This window comes from Callorhinus ursinus, unplaced genomic scaffold, assembly GCF_003265705.2.
Source record: "Callorhinus ursinus isolate GAN/ISIS: 27379988/994484 unplaced genomic scaffold, GSC_fseal_2.0 scaffold6, whole genome shotgun sequence".
Classification (NCBI taxonomy): domain Eukaryota; kingdom Metazoa; phylum Chordata; class Mammalia; order Carnivora; family Otariidae; genus Callorhinus; species Callorhinus ursinus.
This window is the reverse complement of record NW_027397068.1, coordinates 52,904,232-52,924,004: the sequence shown is the minus strand read 5'-3', so window position 1 is coordinate 52,924,004 and position 19,773 is coordinate 52,904,232. Positions and strand designations below refer to the sequence as shown.

The 19,773-nt window shown below is 38.4% G+C and overlaps 1 protein-coding gene across 1 annotated transcript in view; it reads right to left on the bottom strand.

Annotated features, from left to right (window-relative positions):
* Positions 1-2,092: 2,092 nt before the first annotated feature.
* PEX7 (peroxisomal biogenesis factor 7) overlaps positions 2,093-19,773 on the bottom strand; it is an 82,381-nt gene continuing 64,700 nt past the window's right edge. Inside the window, exon 10 of the mRNA XM_025865915.2 lies at positions 2,093-2,575. Within this exon, the coding sequence (XP_025721700.1) occupies positions 2,507-2,575 (69 nt within the window). The 3' untranslated portion in view covers positions 2,093-2,506. The remainder of the gene's footprint in view (positions 2,576-19,773) is intronic.

The following is a 19,773-nucleotide window of genomic DNA, read 5'->3' as shown; positions in this document are numbered from 1 at the left end:
ACAGCAGAGTTCACATTGCAACTCTATACTTGTTGGCTCCTAGACTCCTGAGAGAGCTTCATTTCTTCATTTCTTTGTCTGGAAAACTGGGAGGGTTTCCTGGCAGGGACGTTATGTCAATCAAAAGGACTAATATGCAGAAATCCTCTCACATTGTACCCAGATCACAGGAGAAGTTGGAGAGGCAGGCAGGACGACAGCTAAGAGCTCAGGGGCCTAGAGACCAATGCTGTCCAGAGGCTGCTTGGCTTGTGAACCACCAAGAACTTAAAGCTCTTGGAAATTCTCTTCCAGGAGAGAATCCAGCACCTTTCCTTCTAGTTTTCCAATCCTAGCTCCAGGGAACCCACTGGATAAACATTCACCCACACTTGGGGCGCCCGGGTGGCTCAGTCGGTTAGGCGACTGCCTTCGGCTCAGGTCATGATCCCAGGATCCTGGGATCACGCCCCCACATTGGGCTCCCTGCTCAGTGGGGAGGCTGCTTCTCCCTCTCCCTCTGCCTGACGTTCCCCCTTCTTGTGCTCGGTCTCTCTGTCAAATAAATAGAATCTTAAAAAAACTAAAATAAAAAAATTAACATTCACCCACACTCTTTCATATTGAGGGACTCCAAGCACCGGAGTTAAGTATTAAGGAGTTATTGTTCCAGACGTCTCTCACATCCTTAAAATCGAGGGGGGGATAATCAAGAGAGATGTTCATCTTTAAATCACAAGTACGTGTTTCAAAAGATACATGATCCATTATTTTAATAAAATCTCTTGCATTCTCAAAGGAAAATAAGTAGGTAATTTTGCTTCATTGTAAATGGGAGCTGGGTGAGGTCTTTTTTAAAGGTCTATGGTAAATCCAGCTGATAGAGACCCCCACTGTGAACCTGCTTTTACTGAACTGTGCTTAGTGTGATGCCTCTCGTTCTGGAAGGAACTGAGAAACAGCTCCATGAGCTTTATCATCATGACAGCCCTAAGGATGTGTCTGACCGCCTGATCCTCACATTGTACTCTTGTTATGAAAGTAGTGTCCTCTTTATGGGGCCTCCCAAAAACAATATGTACTGATTGGTCTAAGAACTAAAAACAGTTGTACTTTTCCCTGAGTACATTCATTCATGTAACAAATATTTCGTGAGCACCTTCTGTGCACCAGGTATAATACTAGGGCCACGCCTGCGACAGGACAAAGTCCTTGCCGTTAGGTCTTGGGCACTGAATTGTGTACTCAACCAGGCTTCCCAGTTATGCTGCTGGGAGCAACCTTCTAGGACTTTGAGGCATAGATGTTCAAGTTCCACTCACGGCTTCACTTTATGTCCCTTTTGACAAGTCTCTTATGTGGTCTTGTTTTTTTATGTGATAAGCTGTCAAATTTTTTTTTTCTGGGACAAGTAAACAAATATGTAATGTAAATATATATATTAGACTATATATATATAGTCTAGTTTTTGTTGTGTTACTACAAATATATTTTGCTCTTTAAAATTTTCAAAAACTTGTTAAAAATTTAATGACAATTTTTGCCATTTTTATTTTAATATTATATAAAAATATAAATATTATGCAAAGTTGTTTGTTTTACCAATGTTTCCCTTTCCACTTTTTTTTTTTTTTTTTTTTTACAGGTCATCTGCACTTAGGGATTTTTCAAGGAGATTTAGGGAGGTACTGACTGAGGAGGGTTTATGGCATTACTTAGGGATAGTTTCAAGGGTAACTGCTTGAAACTTAGTAGGACCTAAGACTTTTTGCCCAGTGGCCAGTTTTGGGTTTTTTTTTTTTTAATTGATAGTAGAGAAGTAGGAAGAGAAAAATATAGGGCTAAGGTTATAACATCTAAAAAGATTTGAATAAATGTAAAAAACATGTAAGCTTTTAACTCACAGCATTCCAGGTTCTTAAAACATGCCACCAGTCCTTGAGACAATCTCATTCAGTCTGTGTGTCAAGAACATAGTAGATGCTCAATAAATGCTGCTGAATAAATCAAATCTATATTAGAGCCCTGTTACTGAACCACAGATATCTCTATACTATATATAGTATTGTATTCATATATATACTGTATTAGAAAAAGCAACCTTGCTAGGATGTCATAAAATCATAAGTACTCAAGAGATGTAGTTTATTTTAATTTTTACCAACAGCAGTGATTATATTTTACATCAAAAATGACAAATTAAAAATGAAATATATCACTATCAATATAATCTACAGATCTCCCATATTTTAACCCATTTTACAATACAGAGATTACATTTCAATAGACACTACAAGAGGTACCATAACTTCAATTATTCCTTGGATCTTAAGAAATATGGCTTATGTACCAGGCTTAAATAGTGAGCCAAAGTCTTTATCAGCTGCCTCAAAATTATTCCAGGGTAAATTAAAATTTGAAATTTTGAATAGCACATAAAAGCACTAGTACTATATCGATAGTTAATTTATTTCCTGCTAAGTAGCTCTCAGCCAGTCTCCTTTGCTTCTGACTGGGGGAGTACATCTCAGGCTGGCATAGTGAGGCAAACAGGATCATATATCTTTATTGTTTCGTCCCAAGCACAATCAGCCACCTAGAAAACAAAAAGGAAGTAAAAAGAAACATAATCTACAAACATTCAAGGTCAGCAGCAAAAGCCGAAGTCACTGAGAATGGAAGCAGATGGCCCCCTGGTAAACATTGTTTTCAATAGGAAGAAGGCCTAATTTCCCTCTTTGGGCTACACCTCCGGGATTGTTCCCAACTGACAGAAATTGCCTATAAGGATCTCCTGCCTCCCCGCAACCTCACCTCGGCCCCATCTCACCCAAGAACTACATCATCCCCTATACATCCCAAGAGAAATGTTGAAAAAACCCACTCCTAAATCGGGAACCAAGGCACCATGCTAGGTATCTTGGGGACAGAAAGGAGATAATGTACAGCTCTTGCCTTTGCAGAACGGTTCATTAAAGACCTGCGTAGTGAGAAGTGCTCAAACAGACTCTCAGAGGAGGGACTATCTGCATCCAAGTGGGGTGGTGTCGGAAGACTTCACAAATGCTGTGGCATTCACCCTGGCCCTCTTTAGGGGCAGACACGGATGCCAAAGACATCCAAGTCTAAGAAGTCATACAAACATGAAGGGGGCAAAGGCCGTGGTGCTCAGGAACCGGGTGTTAAAAGGCTTGTGAGTACAGCAATGTCTCAGAGTCTAAGATTGATATGTAAAATCGATGTAGGGGCGCCTGGGTGGCTCAGTTGGTCAAGCATCTGCCTTCGGCTCAGATCGTAACCCCGGAGTCCTGGGATCGAGCCTGCTTCTCCCTCTCTCATTCCCCCTGCTTGTGCTCTCTTTCTCTCCCTCTCTGTCAAATAAATAAAATCTTTAAAAAAAATAAAAAATAAAATCAATTGTATCAAATAACAAAGTACTTAGTAACACATTTAATAAATGACGTGAAAAACAGCCACACTAAAAACAAAAACACTGCTGAGAGAAATTGAAGAGGCCTAAATAAATGAGGAAATATGTTCATGGGTTCAATGTTGTTCCGAATTTAATGCTCCCCCAAATAATTTATAAATAATTCATGATCTCAGCAGGCTTTTTAATGAAAATGGACAAGGTGACTTTTAAAGTTTATGTGGAAATACAGAGGACCTAGAATAGCTGAAAGAATCCTGAAAAAGAAGAGCAAAAATGTACTTCCTATACTACCTGACTCAAGACTTACCATAAAATTATAGTAATCAAAACAGTGTAATATTGGTATAAGGATATACAAGCAGGTCAAGGAACAGAACAGAGTTCAGGAATAGATCCCAACTTGGACAAGAGCTTTTCATCCAATGTACCAAAACAATTCAACAGGGGAAGGGAAGTCTTTACAACTAATGGTGCTAGAAATGGACATCTATATGGAAAAAAAAAATGAACCTCAGCCCCAACTTCACACCATAAACAGAGATTAATTTCAGGGGGGATGGGCCATGAACCTAAATATAAAAGCTAAAGGTATAAAGCTTTGAGAAGGAAACATAGAATATATTCTCAATCTGAAGATTAGTAAAGATTTTGTAGACAGGACACAGAAAGCAACAGACACAAAAATTTGTTGGGTGCAATTGAAAATAAAATTTTGCTCATCAAAACACACTGTTAAGAAAATAAATAGGTAAGACATAGAGTGAGAGAAAGTGCTCCCAAAACTAATGCATCTGACAATATGTATCCAGAATATATGTAAAGAACTACTATAACTCAATCATGAAAAGACAACCCAATTAAAAACGGGCAAAAGACCTTACTAACAGACAAAAAAAGATATGACCAATAAACAGATGAAAAATAAAATGTTCACCATCATCAGGCATCAGAGAAATGCAAATAAAAACCACAATGCGATACCACCACAGACTCATGAGAATGGCTAAAATCAAAGGCAGACAATATCAAATGTCAGCAGGGATGCAGTGCAGCTGAAACTTGGACACACGGCTGCTAGAACCACTTTGGGAAACTGGCTGTTTCTGATGAAGTTAAACATATACCTATCTTTAAACTCAGTAATTCCACTTCTAGAGGTTTATCCTAGACAAATGAAAATGGCTTTACGAAACAATGGAGAGCAAGAATGTTCACAGCAACGTCATTCACAATAGCACAGAACCGGAAACAACCAAAATATCCCTGATAAGAGAAGATAATAAATTGTAGTAAATTCCTACAATGACGTGCTGCTGAGCAACCCAACGGAGGGAGCTATTGATAGGCTCAACAACCTGGATAAATCTCACAAACATTAAGTTGAGTGAAAGAAGCCAAAAACAAGAGTAACTTACAGGACATTGCATCATATATGTTCTAAAACAGGCGAAACTTTATCTAAGATAAAAAAAAAATAGGGCAATGTTTGGTTTTGTTTTTTCAGCTGGGGGTAGAGGGGGGCTAGGGGGAGACTGGAAAGAGATAGAAGAGAATTTTGGAGGAAGATGCAAATGTTCTATATTGTGATGGGATGTAGATTACACAGTGTACCTGTCTGTCAAAACATAGACCTAAGACTTGTACATTTGGATATATGTAACTGATACCTAGTTATAGTAAGAATAATAATGACAATAATAATAATAACTGAACGGGGGTGGGACATGAGTAGAGGAATAAATAAAACAAGAATGTTGATATCGTTGAAGGTGAGTAAGGGAAGGAAGTTCATGATCCTATTCTGTTAACTTTTTATATGTGTGGAATTTTTCACAATAAAAAAAAAAAACAAAAATGTAGACAATGACATGAAGGATGAAGTGGCATAAGAGAGATTTTGACTAAAGGTATTTGCACTCTATTCCCCACTTTTAATGGTCACCAAGGCTCCAAGTTTCATAAAGGAACTCACAGTCTTAGTGGACAGTTGAATTAGCTGGCGGTCACGGAGTACAAGAACCACTCAGATTGCGCGGAACATATTAACTCCTTATCACTCCCTAACAGTATTTGGATCACAGTCCAAGCTAGAGAGCAGTAGAGACGTAAGCATTAAACACCAGACTCTTCAAGATCTGGTTGCCACCTACTTGTTCGTTTCTTACTGCACCAGGCCCACACACTCAATCCCGGCCTCTTGTTCACGCCTCTGTGCTCTTGACCTTCCACTGATCCCCTCCCCTGAGTGACCTCTCTATTCCCTCCCTGCCCCTCTCCCCCTCGCCTTGTTCTGTCTGGAGGGAATACCTCTCTTTTGAAGACTTGGGTTAAGCCTCACTCCCTCTATGAAGTCATTCACAGCACCCATGCTATTCAGCTGTACTTACTTACAGACATGTGTGGCTTCAGCTCTTTGAGGGCACAGACAGTGTCTTGCTATAACACAGTAACTACTCAATAAATATTAGCTCAAAGAGTGTATTTTGCAGAAGAAGACTACAGACAATAACGTTTTCTTATGTTCGTACGGAAGAAGCAGAGCTGGAACCAGAACCAAAATCTGTTGAGTCTGTCCACCAGAAATAAGTACCTCATAAAAGGCAAACTGACACTCGTTATCTGCCTAATGTTTTTATATCATGGGACACAAAGATCATTATATTAATTTACCCCCGTCTCATCTATGTATATTTTTTTCAAGTGCTAGACCTTTCCATACGTTATTTACTCAGGACTTATTTGCTCAGAACTTCGATAACTAACAAATATCAAGGCCAATGAATCAGCAAATGTTCACAAATCTATAAATTAATCAGTAAAATCAAAAAGACCTCAAACTGCAAATGATATGGAATTATGAATAGTTGATTCAAATTAATGCAAATAATATTTCTCCATTAACTAACTAAACTCCAGCTAGTGCCACAAGTTTAAAAAAGCTTACAATAGAGGCGCCTGGGTGGCTCAGTCGTTAAGCGACTGCCTTCAGCTCAGGTCATGATTCTAGGGTTCTGGGATCGAGCCCCGCATCAGGGTCCCTGCTCGGTGGGAAGCCTGCTTCTCCCTCTCCCACTCCCCCTGCTTTGTGTTCCCTCTCTCCCTGTGTCTCTCTGTCAAATAAATAAAATCTTTAAAAAATAAAAATAAAAAATAAAAAAAATAAAGCTTACAATAAAAAAAAAATAATAAGGCAAGAAGAAAAGCGCTTTACTAAACTAACAAGGAGGTGCCTGACTCTCCAAGGTACAGTGGGCTTCCTGGTAAGGAGAGATGGTGGTGTGGTCCCTGGCGGAGGTGGGCGGGGCTCTCACCGATGACCATCACCACCTCATGGCCTCTGGAGGCTCTGCTTCCCACTTAAGAATGGGAGTAAACACAAGGCTCTCTCTTAATGTTCCCTACTACCCATCTGAGGCCAGGATGAAAGACATTTAAAAAAAAAAAAAGACTTTAAAAATAAGTGTTAACAAAAAGACCGAAAGATAAGTAAAGCGAATGGCATGAAAATAAACAATCTGCTTTACAGGATGAGACTGACTCATTCTTCAGCTGGTCAAACAAAGAGAGGAATCTTCCCTAGCTCCTCTCCTACTTCTTCATGACAAAAGCCATCTTTCCATCCCATCTCCAGGAATACACTCCTGGCTACGAAGACTCCTTCAAGGCCAGACTCGGGATCAAGAACGAGAAGAGATAATAGGTGTCTCCTTTCTCATCTACCCAAGATCCTCTTTCTCAGTTTCAGTCTCCTGTACGGGGACTCACTTCTTTGCCCATTACCTTGCTGTCAGGAAAACCTGAAAGACTGCAATCAGCAAAAGGACTGCTGGGTGTTGATTCAGCGAAATGCCAGCATTGTCCAAGGGCCTCACAGGGTTACCTCATTCTGTAGGGGTCTGTGCCTTTCCCTGTCTTTGACTGGGTTATTTTACAACTCTGAAAGTTATAGAAAACTGATAGTAATCAAATGATTCTCATCCATTAAAGTTGCAAATGAATGTCGCCTGTGGAGATGCAACTGATGCCTCCGCTTGTCCCCCAGAAATCATTCCAAACATTACACTTTTTTGCCCTGTGGATATTGACCAGTTCTGCACCTATTAGGTAAATTCATTTCAGCCTTCAGTGATTGCCTGTTTATGTCTGTTCTTTGGTTCCTCTGAGCTAGTTGTAAAATCTTTCATGAGGTACATAAATCTTCAATACATGTTCATGATATATCTGTGTGAGAGTCATGATCGCTATTTTGAAAATCATCCTCTAACATGGTCACATACAGGGAGATAGCTTATTGGCCTCAACAGGGAAATCATTGTTTCTGTGCAACATAATAACCCTTGTTTTCTCATAGGAGATGAGACAGTAACACAAAAGCCATTTCATTAAAAAAACAAACATGAAATGGAGAGAATGGGCAGATAATTATACTAGGAAAAAAAGCTAAGAATAATTGTTAAAATTAGGCATGAAATTGTCTACATCTCTTGGCAGCAAAGGTAAAAAAGAAAAGCAAACAATAATGCAAGAAACGCAAAAATCAGGATCAATTTACCAGTTCATCAGAAGAAATCAAGTTTTTCCTAGCACTTGCCTGGCTATAAGAGAAATATATAATATGCTTCCATTATAAAAGTCATTCAGTGCCAAAAGAGGGGTTTTACAAGAGATACAAAGTCATTCTTCACATGGCTGTTTTTAAAATAAACATCTCAACCTTCAAATAAGCCAAAAGTATACTATTCAACTGTAGTTTCCTGAAGGCATTTCTATAGGGTAGTGGTTCTCAAGAGTTAGTGTACATTAGAATCATCTGGAGGACGTGTGAAAACACAGAGGCCTCTTCCCCATCCTCAAAGTATTCCTTCTCAAAGTGCGGTCCTGAGATCAGCTTCACTGATATCTCCTAGGGCTGATGTACACCCTGGGATCTTCAAATCAAGTCCACAGAAGGGATTCAGAGAGTCTACAGATGCAACATTTTGTGTATATATACATCTGTGGGGGAGGGGAGAGAGGCTCAATCATTTTCTTCAGTTTCTCAACCCCTGACCCCAAAAGTTTAATCCAGAGCATTCCCCAGCAGAGCATCATAATCACCTAGGGAACATTCTAAAATGCAGCCAAAATTGAGAACCTCTGATATAGAACCTCTGATGTAGATCAATTTTCTTAACTGGGCTTTTGTCATGTGCACGAACCTGGAGTTCTTTGGTAGTATCTTATGTACGGGAATTTTTTTGCTGTTGACTAAACATTAATAAAATAAATGAATGAATAAATGAATGAACAAACTAACGAAACCAAAATTTAGTGGGGATTCAAATATTCTTGAGGGAGAATTTTCTTCCTTTCTTGAGGAGAAAGAAGAGGTTCATTTGCAACTAATATGGAAAACATCTTATGCCATATTTTCACATTTATTTGAAATTAAGTTTCAAATCTGGCAGGCTGATATGTGGTGGGAAGATGGTGAACTGGGAGGAGGACCAAGAAAAAAAACCATGACTGAAGCCCCACCTGAAGCATTCCTACCCCCAGAGTTGATGTAGCTTCTTGATCCTGTTCTACATGAGGCAGTATCCAGAATTTCTACTTAAAACACAGAAGAAAATTTTATTAATCACGTAAGCTATGGTTAAAACCAATAGGTTATTTTTTTATTTGATATTTGCACCCTGCTGAGTTCTAAATGGGCTTAAGTGGTTTATAGATTAATGCACAGGGCCAAATAAAATAAATACAGATTCAGGGGAAAATGTCTGTTCTAAAGGGAACAAATGGAGCCAAAGCTTTCAGGCATCAGGGCTGAGCACATTACAACACTTGTAGAATAAATCAGGCTCTGTGCTTCGTGGTAACTCGGGAGAAAATGAGAGCATGCTGGGTAATACGATTTCTGTTCTCTAACAACACGCACATATGGATGCAAACATCTTTGTATAATTAAACCTGAATAGGATTTTCAGCAATTATACATCTTGGTCAAATCTGTATTCCTGTGTTTTGTAGAGTAGACCTTTAGTAAATACTGTTGAATGAATGAATGAATGAAATAGTGAGTGAATCCATGCAGTGGTTTTCCTCCTCCAGAGATTTTCTGGAGTAGAGCCTCACCCATGGTAAGGAGCACCTGGTCAGGTGTGAGGTCAGAGATCTGGGTGAAGGCAACAAGTTGTATGGGAATGGGGAATATATGGGATTGCTGAGCGTCATGAATATTATTTAAAGAGATTTCACAGGGAGCCTTCTTTTATGTCCCAGGAGCTCTTAGTCCAATATTCCTCTGCACTACAAGGCTATCTAAAACATAATTCCTATGTGTGTGTGTGTGTGTGTGTGTGTGTGTGTGTGTATACACGCATATTTACATTCATCCATTTATTTAACAAATATTTATCGGGTATGTCCTCTGTCAGATGCATGCTGAGGACACTACAGTAAACAAGATGGTCCTGGTCTCTGACCCCACAGATCTGAAGTCCGGCAAAGAGATGGATAAATAGACATCTACAATGCAGAGCCATATGGACAACAGACGAATCATAGGATCCAGCAGAGGTAGGGGTCACGATAACCAAATGTGAGGGAAGTGGATGTGTTCAGGGAGAAATATCATCTAAGCTGTGGCTTAAAAGAGAAGGATGCCTCAGCCAGACAGCATTTGGTGTTGCAATTGTTTGCTAGAGATGGGGGACACACTAGAGAGAAGGAAAGTGTTCTAGGCAGTGGAATAAATAAGAATAAATGAAGACCTGAAAGTTCTAGCTTTAAAACAACTAAATTGCACTGTTAACTCCTCAGATGAAACTCTTAATCTTTGGAGCCAGGTTTTTTCCTGACTCCCGTCTGACTCCCGTCTAGGGTTTCTTGAGGGCTGGCTGCCAAGGCCTATCTTGTCTGACCCTCTCCCCCGACAGTGAGTGTGCATGTGGGCACCACAGAGTAGGAGCCTCCAGACTCTACCTCTTCTGCCCAAGGGTATTCAAGTGGAAAGTGTACTCCTTAACCTGCACGCCTCCACTGTAGTACATGTCATCCCGATGCTCTCTGAATTTCCTTTAATCTCACAACAAAACGCAAATCTTTTCATTAAAACTCAGAATTAAAGTTACCAACATTATAGGAAAAATGGTTTGTCAAAATGTTATATTTCTTCACTTAATGTAAAACTTGAAGACAAAATCTTCATTATTATTTTAAAAATCTTCTATCTTCTAGGTAGTGAACAATAACTAATAGGATAAAATTCCATATAAGTTCGATTTTTCGTTGTTTTATTTTCAGTTTTAATAGCAAAACAAATATTCCTAAGTTTTAAGAAAAAGCACACTAATTAGAAATATGAATTTCTCACTATGTCAATTCTTTAAAACATAATGAAGGCTTCTTGAAAAACGGAATAGAAATTTCTTATTATTCTCAAATTTTGTGGACAATTGCTTTTTGCCCTTGGGAAACGTGTTCAATTTCCTGTAATTATCTATATGACATACGGCCTTTTTAGTAAAAATGAACAAGAGGAACAGGCAGAAGGATGAAGACAGAATGCAAGAAATCCCTAGCAGTCAACTCTAAATTTGGAAAAAGCAGCCCAGTTATTGTGTCACAGTGTATTGAATTACGGGCTAAAGAAGGAACATGTTTTACCTATTCAACCAACTTACAGGAGGAAGTGACTACAGAGAACATGGTTTATTATGTTAATGATTATGGAGTTTAAGTAAAAGTAAGAAAGAGCTGACCTGATATACTAAAAATCCTTTTCATTCATTCATTCATTCATTTATTCAATATTTATTTAGTACATATAGTAGTTTGCATTTATCTACTCTGTATTTCCTGGCACCGAGCTGGCACTCAAATATTTACTGAAGCAAAAAACAAAAAGGAGAGAAGGAAGAGAAGAACTTGTACCTGACTCTGAAAGGCAGAAGTGGGGAAGAGTGAGGGGAACAGTGGCAGACACATGGAGATGACAAATTACAAAATATAATTGGTATGTAAAAGAGGGATTATATGGGATGGTGGGAAACACAATTAGAAAGCAATACAGATTATAGTGAATCTTAAAAGCAACATTAAAAATTCAGACTCGGGGCACCTAGGTAGCTCATTTAAGCAACTGACTCTTGATTTCGGCTCAGGTCGTGATCTTGGGGTCCTGGGCTTGAGTCCCACCTCAGGCTCCCTGCCCAGCGGGGAGTCTGCTTGGGAGTCTCTCCTTCTCCCTCTGCCCCCCCTGCTTGTTCTCTCTCTCTCTCAAATAAATTAATTTAAAAAAGTAAAAGTCCCTTATTAAAGATACATAATTTCTTTATTTAGAATCCTGCATATTAAAAATTATTTTTCCTGTGTATCACACACAAATGCACACACGGTGGCTGCCATGCAAATGTAATTTTTTCCATTGTATTTTCTAACTTGATTACTGACATCTACATGGTATTCATTTTTGCACATTTATTTTTACTGATCTTACTGAACTCAAAATTTTTAACAGGCTTAAAGTTGATGTTCTGCATTATAACACTGACAATCATATGGTGTTGATATGAATACCTTTGTCAATATTTCTACCTTTTAAAGACATTATATCCCATTTTGTTTTCTTCTATTACTAATTGGCTATGCCTCTTAGAACCATGTTGATTATCCTAGTGAAGATGGTAATTCTCATCTTGTTCCTACCTTTAATGAAGCCACTGATAGATTTCAGGTCAAGGACTAACAAAATCAGACTTGCATTATGGAAAGCTCTCCCCAGAAGCAGCGCTGAGAATTAGGGGAATGATGAAAAGAGCTCAGAGACCAGTGAGGAGATTACTGCAGCAACCATGGCAGAGATACTAATAAATGCTTATCTAAGGCAATGGAGCTAGAAGGGAATGGTCCAGATTTCAGAGATATTGGTGAGGAGAAATTTATAAACTTGATGCCCACTTGAATTTAGGGTGACCAGCAAACTAGGATGACTTCTCAGGTCTGCCCCATCATGCAATCAATTGAGCAATTAGGAATACCAGAGTAAAAGGAAGACATTTATTGCAAGCACACAGTAAATGCAATTGGATAAACTGGGACAAGCATCACTAGCATCTCATTAAATGAACTGATAGTGAAGGATGTCTACGTCTGTAAGGATGGTAAGAAGAAACTGGAGATGAAGACATTTGGCAAGGTGGTAAAGAAGATGAGGCTAGTACGATCTGCATTAAAGCAAAAGGATGAGAAGATTTTTTCTTTAAACAAATCTAAATCATATAGCTAAAGAAGAAGGAAACTTGGGAAAAGGCTAACTTGGTTTTCGGGGGTTTCCTGGTGACTTCTTGGACTTAACATCAATTGAATGATGAAAGGGAGGCAGATGCAGGGGCGTAAAAAGAGAATGTTGATTTTGAGAGAGTAAAAGCAGCAGGTAAACCTACTAATTCTTGATGTCTAATAATGGAAGAAAAGCCAAATTTACTGGTAGGGAGACAGGACAATGAAGTCAAGTGAGTTTTGAAAACAGAGAACAGAACTGGCTGAAGATCTAAAAGCACGGTGTACATCTGAGGAAGCAAAGACCTGGATGAGGAAGTCAGTGAGAAAATCAGGAACCCACTGGAAAAGGGAGAAACAGAGACAGAACACAAATATTGTGAGGTGATAGAGAGGGAAGAAGATATTTATTCTTGCTTATTTTTACAATTAAGTAGCAAGTAAGGTCACGTGTCCAGAGTGTTAATGATACTGTGGGAGGCTGAGAAAAGATATTGTAGAGAATGAATGGGCTAGAAAATCAAAATGACTTCTAACGTTAGTTGAGTGGGACCAAGAGCCCAGATGAAATTTTTGTGAAAATGTAGTTTGTGGTGTGCCAAGTCAGCATTTTTGCTTGGTTTCTTAGAAGCGATGACAATGAGCAAGAAAGTGGGTGATTCAGGATTGGGAGCCGAGGCAGTAGAGACTAAGGTGTCAATAATTCTGCAAACTGTCACCGCAAGGGTTGTCCATGAAGCCCAGCAAGCAGCAGACACAGGTTAACACATCCACCTTAAGGATACACCAAGGTCCTATACCAAGCTGAGCCTCGGAATGTTTTACAGCTGGGGGAAAACAGGCCCTTGTTATATAATTTTCAGCTACAAATCACACAATTATGAAAGCATCAAAAAAGAAACAACAGAGACTAATAATGCCTGAGGACACTGGATGCTTCTGGCACATGTTCTTTTAGGCTCTAAAGCTAGTCTGTGACAGATGCAGCAAATATCACCTCCAATAAAAGGTGAAAAGAATTTAGTTATCTTAACTACCAATAATGCTGGTCTTCTTTTACAACTGAATTTTCCAACTTCATACTGAGAATTGCAAAATATTTTTATCTACTGTCAACTCATAAAGGTGGCATCTGAGACTGTGGGTACAGAGATTTGAATCAAAACATGAGCTGAATTTTTAAATGATGCCTAATTTTTAAAAATTTCTTTATAAATTTGTTCTTTTTAAAAAAAGTTACATAAGTTTTAGGTGTACAACATAATGTTTCAATATACGTATATAGTGCTAAATTTTTTTTTTACTAAAATGTCAACAAAGATACTTTTAAGAACACATCTATAGAACTGGTTTAAATCAGAGCCAAAGCATCTTCCACTGAAACAAAATGAAAATACACAAAATTTCTTTTGCCCTAAAAATAATCTTTATAAAGTGCATACATGTTCCTATCATGGAGAGTCTAGGATATTCACTCATTAAAGATTATATTTACCAAGAATTTTAGGAGTCCCAGAAGATAGATTTACATATGTAATATAACCACAGCTATGAAAAATATGCATACATATGGAAAACGACTGGAAGAGTAGTTACTTTTGGGAAGGATGGGGGCAAGATGTGGAAGGAAGCATGAGAGGACTTTTTGAGATTCTGGTAGGGTTCTGTATCTTGGCCTGAATGGTGGTTACACAGGTGTGGTCATTTCTTGATAACTTACTGAGCTGCTCAATTAAAATATATGTATTTTCCAACAAGGAGGTTACACTTCAAATAAAAATTTCTTAAAGAAAAGACTAAAAAGAAACATACTAATATGGTATTACAGAGATTCTTTCTAACATGGTAGGACCATGGGTAATCATTTCTTTTCTTTTTTTTTAATATTTTTATTTATTTATTTGACAGAGAAAGAAAGAGCAAGAGAGGGAACACAGGCAGGGGGAGTGGCAGAAGGAGATGCAGGCTTCCCGCTGAGCAGGGAGTGCGATGCGGGGCGGGGCTTGATCCCAGGACCCTGACCTGAGCTGAAGGCAGACACTTAACGACTGAGTCACCCAGGCGCCCCAATCTTTTCTCTTTCTTCTGAATGTAATTTCCCAATTTCATCATGAGAAAAAAGATCAACTTTATTAAACGTATAAAGATTCTATTTTGGAATGAACTAATAAAGTCTACTTTAAAAGAGATTAAAAAGAGAAATAACTGTCTCCCAAAAGGCATGTGTAACAATATGTAAACCTATACCCAGATTATAAATACTAAACTAAATATCAATTTCAAAGGAGCAGAGTTGATACTACAGAGCACAAAGTCAGGAATTCTAAAAATATATTAATACAGAAAATCCCAATTATACAAACGGGTATATTACAGGTCCAGATTTATACGCCTAAAAACAGAAAAAGGGTATCCGATTTAGAAATAATGAGGATAAGAGAGAAAAGAGAAAATGCCAGGGCTGTACAAATCATGATCAGAGGGGAAAAAAAAAATCAAAGAAAAACTTTCTGAACTGAAAGGTAACTTCAGCCTGGTTAACAAGAGAGGGGATAGAGCATTTCTCAGCAATTATCCTCAAAGAATGACCCTAGATACTTATTTGTCAAGTTTTAAACCTTTAAAGACAAGATCTTACATCTGTCAAGAAGAAAGGAGGTATAAGAATGCTTTTGGATCTCATTTTTCAGATCTCTAAGAAAGAAGCTAAAAAGAAAAAGGAATTATAAATATAAGAACTCAGATAAATCTCTTTTAAGATAAAGGATATATTAAGGTACAAGGACCTAAAGTAAGGTCAGCAAAATCCAACAGCTGTTAAGATCACAAGAGACAACAAGTTTTTGAAAACGGGTGGAAAGGTACTTTCTTAAAGGTGAGAGGAAGATACTTTCTAAGAGAATAAAATATGAACAAAGAGTGAAATTAATATGCAATCAGTAAACTTAACCACATATTGTGAGAATAAAGGATAAATATGTCAAAAATAACTTAAAGTACCAACTATACCAACAAAAGGTTAATGTTATAGGTTTTAAATGGTTACAGATTCTTCGCAGCTTGTCCTATCAAGAAGTGGAGTCTATTTTTCTTACTCTTTGAATCTGAGCTGGCCTCATGACTTGCTTTGCAACAGATGGACTGCTGCATGAACTTCTAAGTCTAGTCCTGGAGATGCAGCTTTTACTCTTGCCCTGTTGGAAACCTACAGCTGCTAAGTAAAGAAGCCTGGGCTCATCTGAGAGACACGTGACTCAAGACGACAACCAGCGATGCACCCTAGACACGTGAGTGAGGCCTTCTTAGAACACCCAGCTCTAGTTAAGTCACCAGATGACTGGAGTCACATGAAGGACCCCAGGTGAGACCAATCCAGCCCAAATTGCTGACTCACAGAATTGTAAGCAAAGAAAATTGATGTTTAAGCCCTTAAGTTGTGGGAGAGTTTGTTTATAACGGAGATAAAATAAGTGAGAGAAAAATAGGGACATGCATCAAGAACTTGATCTCTTGTATCTCCCTACAAGGGGGTTTAATGCTACTTGGCAAAAACAGAAATACTTCAAACAATACAAATGTTTGTGTGAAAATGTGTTCATGCTAGATATGCAAAGAAAGATACTGGTTGAGGCATCATCTTAGTTTGAGAAAAAGAAGAGGGACGCCTGGGTGGTTTAGTCGGTTAAGCATCTGCCTTCAGCTCAGGTCACGATCCCAGGGTCCTGGGATCAAGCCCCGCATCGGGCTCCCTGCTCAGTGGGGAGCCTGCTTCTCACTTGCCCTCTGCCCCTCCTCCCTGCTTGTGTTCTCTCACTCTCTCCCTCTCTCTCAAATAAATGAAATTTTTTTTAAAAAGGGAAAAAGAAAATTTTAAAGATAAATTTATAGGCAGAAGACTAGACAAACTTGTCACTGAAAATATTATACGGAAAGTAACAAGATCCTAGATCTTGGGAGTTAGAAAAGCCTCTTCTTCGAATCCCAAATCCAACAGGTTACAAAGTCTGGACCTAGCAAGTTTCTCAAAGTCTCTCACATATCTACCACATTTAATCTGTCTTTTAATTTGGATGTTTAGACCATTTACATTTTTCCTTTCCTTTCCCTTTCATTTCATTTCTTTTTTTTTCTTTCTCTTCTCTTCTCTCCTTTTCTTTTCTTTAGCAAGTTCTACACCCAACATGGGGCTTGAATTCATGACCCTAAGACCAAGAGTCACATGCTCTACCGACTGAGCCAGACAGGCACTCCTAGACCATTTATATTTAATATAGTTGTTGAAATAGTTTGATTTAAAGGCTACTACATATAAGATCGTGTCCTTGGCAAAGAGAGATTAACTTTACTTCTTCTTTTCCAATTTAGATGCCTTTCATTTCTTTTTCTTGACTGACTGATCTAACTAAAACTTCCAATACTGTATGTTTAATAAAAATGGTGAAAGCAAGCACCTTGTCTTATTCCTGATCTTGGAGGAAAAGCTTTCAGTTTTTCACCATTGAGTATGATGTAGGCTGTAGGTTTTTCTATATATGGGTTTTATTATGTTGAGGTAGTTAGTTTTTATAATTATCTTCATGATTGGCTTAATAGTTATAGCTCTTTTTCTAAAACTTATTAGATGTTAACTTGGGTTTACAATAAACGTCTTGACTTTATCACAATCTACCTTCAAATACTGTATCACTTCACATATAGTAATAACTTCATAGTGTACTTCCAATTCTTCCCTCATTTTATTACTGTCATACATTTTACTTTTGTACATACTATGAGCTCTACAATATACTGTATGCAAATATATCGCATACAATACTATTTTTGCTTTAGGCAAAAATTTTCAGTGATAAAATTAAGTTAAAAAGTGTCTTGTATATTTACTTCATTTTTGCCATTTCTAGTTAATTTTTTTCTTCTTTCCTTCCTTCCCTCCCTTCCTTCCTCCCTTCCCTTACTTTTCCTTCCTTCTTTCCTTCCTTTCTTCCCTACCTCCCTTCCTCCCTCTGTCTGCCTCTTTCTTTTCATTTTGGTCTGGGTATATTTCTTCTGACATTTCTTGTAGCACAGATGTGCTCTGAGTTTTTGTCTGAAGTTTCCTTATTTCCCCTTCTTTTTTTTAAATGATTTTATTTATTTGAGAGAAAGAGAGCAGAGCATGTGAGAGACAGCACAAGCAGTGGGAGGGGCAGAGGAAGCAGGAGAAGCAGGCTCCCCACTAAGCAGGGAGCCTGACAGGGGGCTGGGTCCCAGGACCCTGGGATCATGACCTGAGCCAAAGGCAGACGCTTAACCACCTGAGCCACGAAGGAGCCCCCTTTATTTACTCTTTATATTCAAAAGATTCCTCTTTATATTCTTCATTTAGTACTTTAAAAAAGACATTCCTCTGTCTTGTGGCTTGCATAGTTTCTGGTAAGCAGTCTTCTGTAATCTTTATCTAGATGCTTCTGGGTATAATGTTTCTTTTTTCTGTCCGCCTTTAATATTTTCTCTTTATCTTTGGTTTTTAGCAGTTTGAATATGGGTAGGCCTTGATGTGTTGTTTTGTTTGTTTAAATCCTGCTTAGGGCTCTCTAGGATTCTCAAGCCTGTGATTTGACTTTCATTATTTTTGGAAAATTCTCTTTAAATAGTTCATCTTCCCTATTTGCTCTCTCTTCTTTAGGACTCCAATTACATATATGCAAGAACATCTGATATTATCCCACAGATGCTAGATGCTCTGTTCTCTTTTATTTCCCTCATTCTTGTTTTCTCCTGTTCTTTCAGCTTGGGTAGTTTCTAGTGACCTATCCCTAAATTCGCTGATGAGTCTCCTGATGGACATATTGAAGGACTGCATCCCTGACACTGTACTTTTAAAAAAATTACTATTTTCATTTGATGATTTTTATCTCTCAGCTGAAACCCCTCCTCTGTTCACACATGTTGTCCACCTTTTCCGCTCGACCGCATTTGTAGAGCAGCTGTGTTTTCTGCCCGTGCTCTGCCAAAAGTAAAACAGTACTGGGGTCCCGTCTCTCCTTGGAAGGAGGCCTCTTGTCTTCCTTGGATTTGGGGCTACTTGTTTGCCCTGCTGTCTCAGCTTTCTGATGGACTCACAGAAAGTCTGATTTTGTGTTTATTTGAACTTCTCTTATTTTTATAGTGGAAATAATGCTTTTTTCATCTCTTTACATCTTAGGGAAAATTAGAATGTCCATTCCTTTTTTTAAAAACATCTTCACTGAGATGTAATTTAAATACCGTAAAATTCACCCATTTTAAGTGTACAATTCAATGATTTTTCGGCTCTTTACAGGGCTGTCCAGCTATCACCGTAACCCAGTTTTAGGACATCCCCACCACTCCCAGAAGATCCTCTGTGTCCATCTGCAAACCGCCCCCACTCTCATCCCCTACCCCAGATAACCACTAATCTCCTTTCTGTCCCTACAGACTTGCCTCTTCTGGACATTTTATATAAATGAAATTATACATTATACAGTCTTTGCATCTAGTTTCTTTCATTAGCATAATGCTCCGGAGCTTCATCCATGTTGTAGCGTGTATCAAACTGTTCCCTTTTATTCCTGAATAGTATTCCATGGTATCGAGATACCACATTTTGCTTATCCACTCAGCAGCTGACTGACGTTTGGATTGCTCCTACTTTCTGGCTATGAACGTTCATGTGCAAGTCCTTGTGTAGATCTATATTTTCATTTCTTTTGGTTAGATATCTAAGGGCGTAAGTGCTGAGCTGTATGGTAAATTTACATTTACCTTTTTAAGAAACTGTCAAACTTTTCCAAAATAACTGCAACATTTTACATTTTTTTCACCAGCAATACATGGGAATGTCCTCTTTCTTGAACTAAGTTCTTCTTCGAACTTCAAAGATACTACACTTTTGTAGTTCTTCTTTTACCTTGCTAACCATTCCTTCTCAATCCACTTTGCTGGATTCTCTTCTTTCAGACTTCTAGAGTCTCTTCTGAGCCTCTTCTTCACTTATATACTCTCTAGATAATTTTAATCTGCCCCCACACTTTTAAATCGTTTTTATGCCAAAAACCTCCAAATTTTGTATCTGTTACCCTAAACTCTTCCCTGAGGTG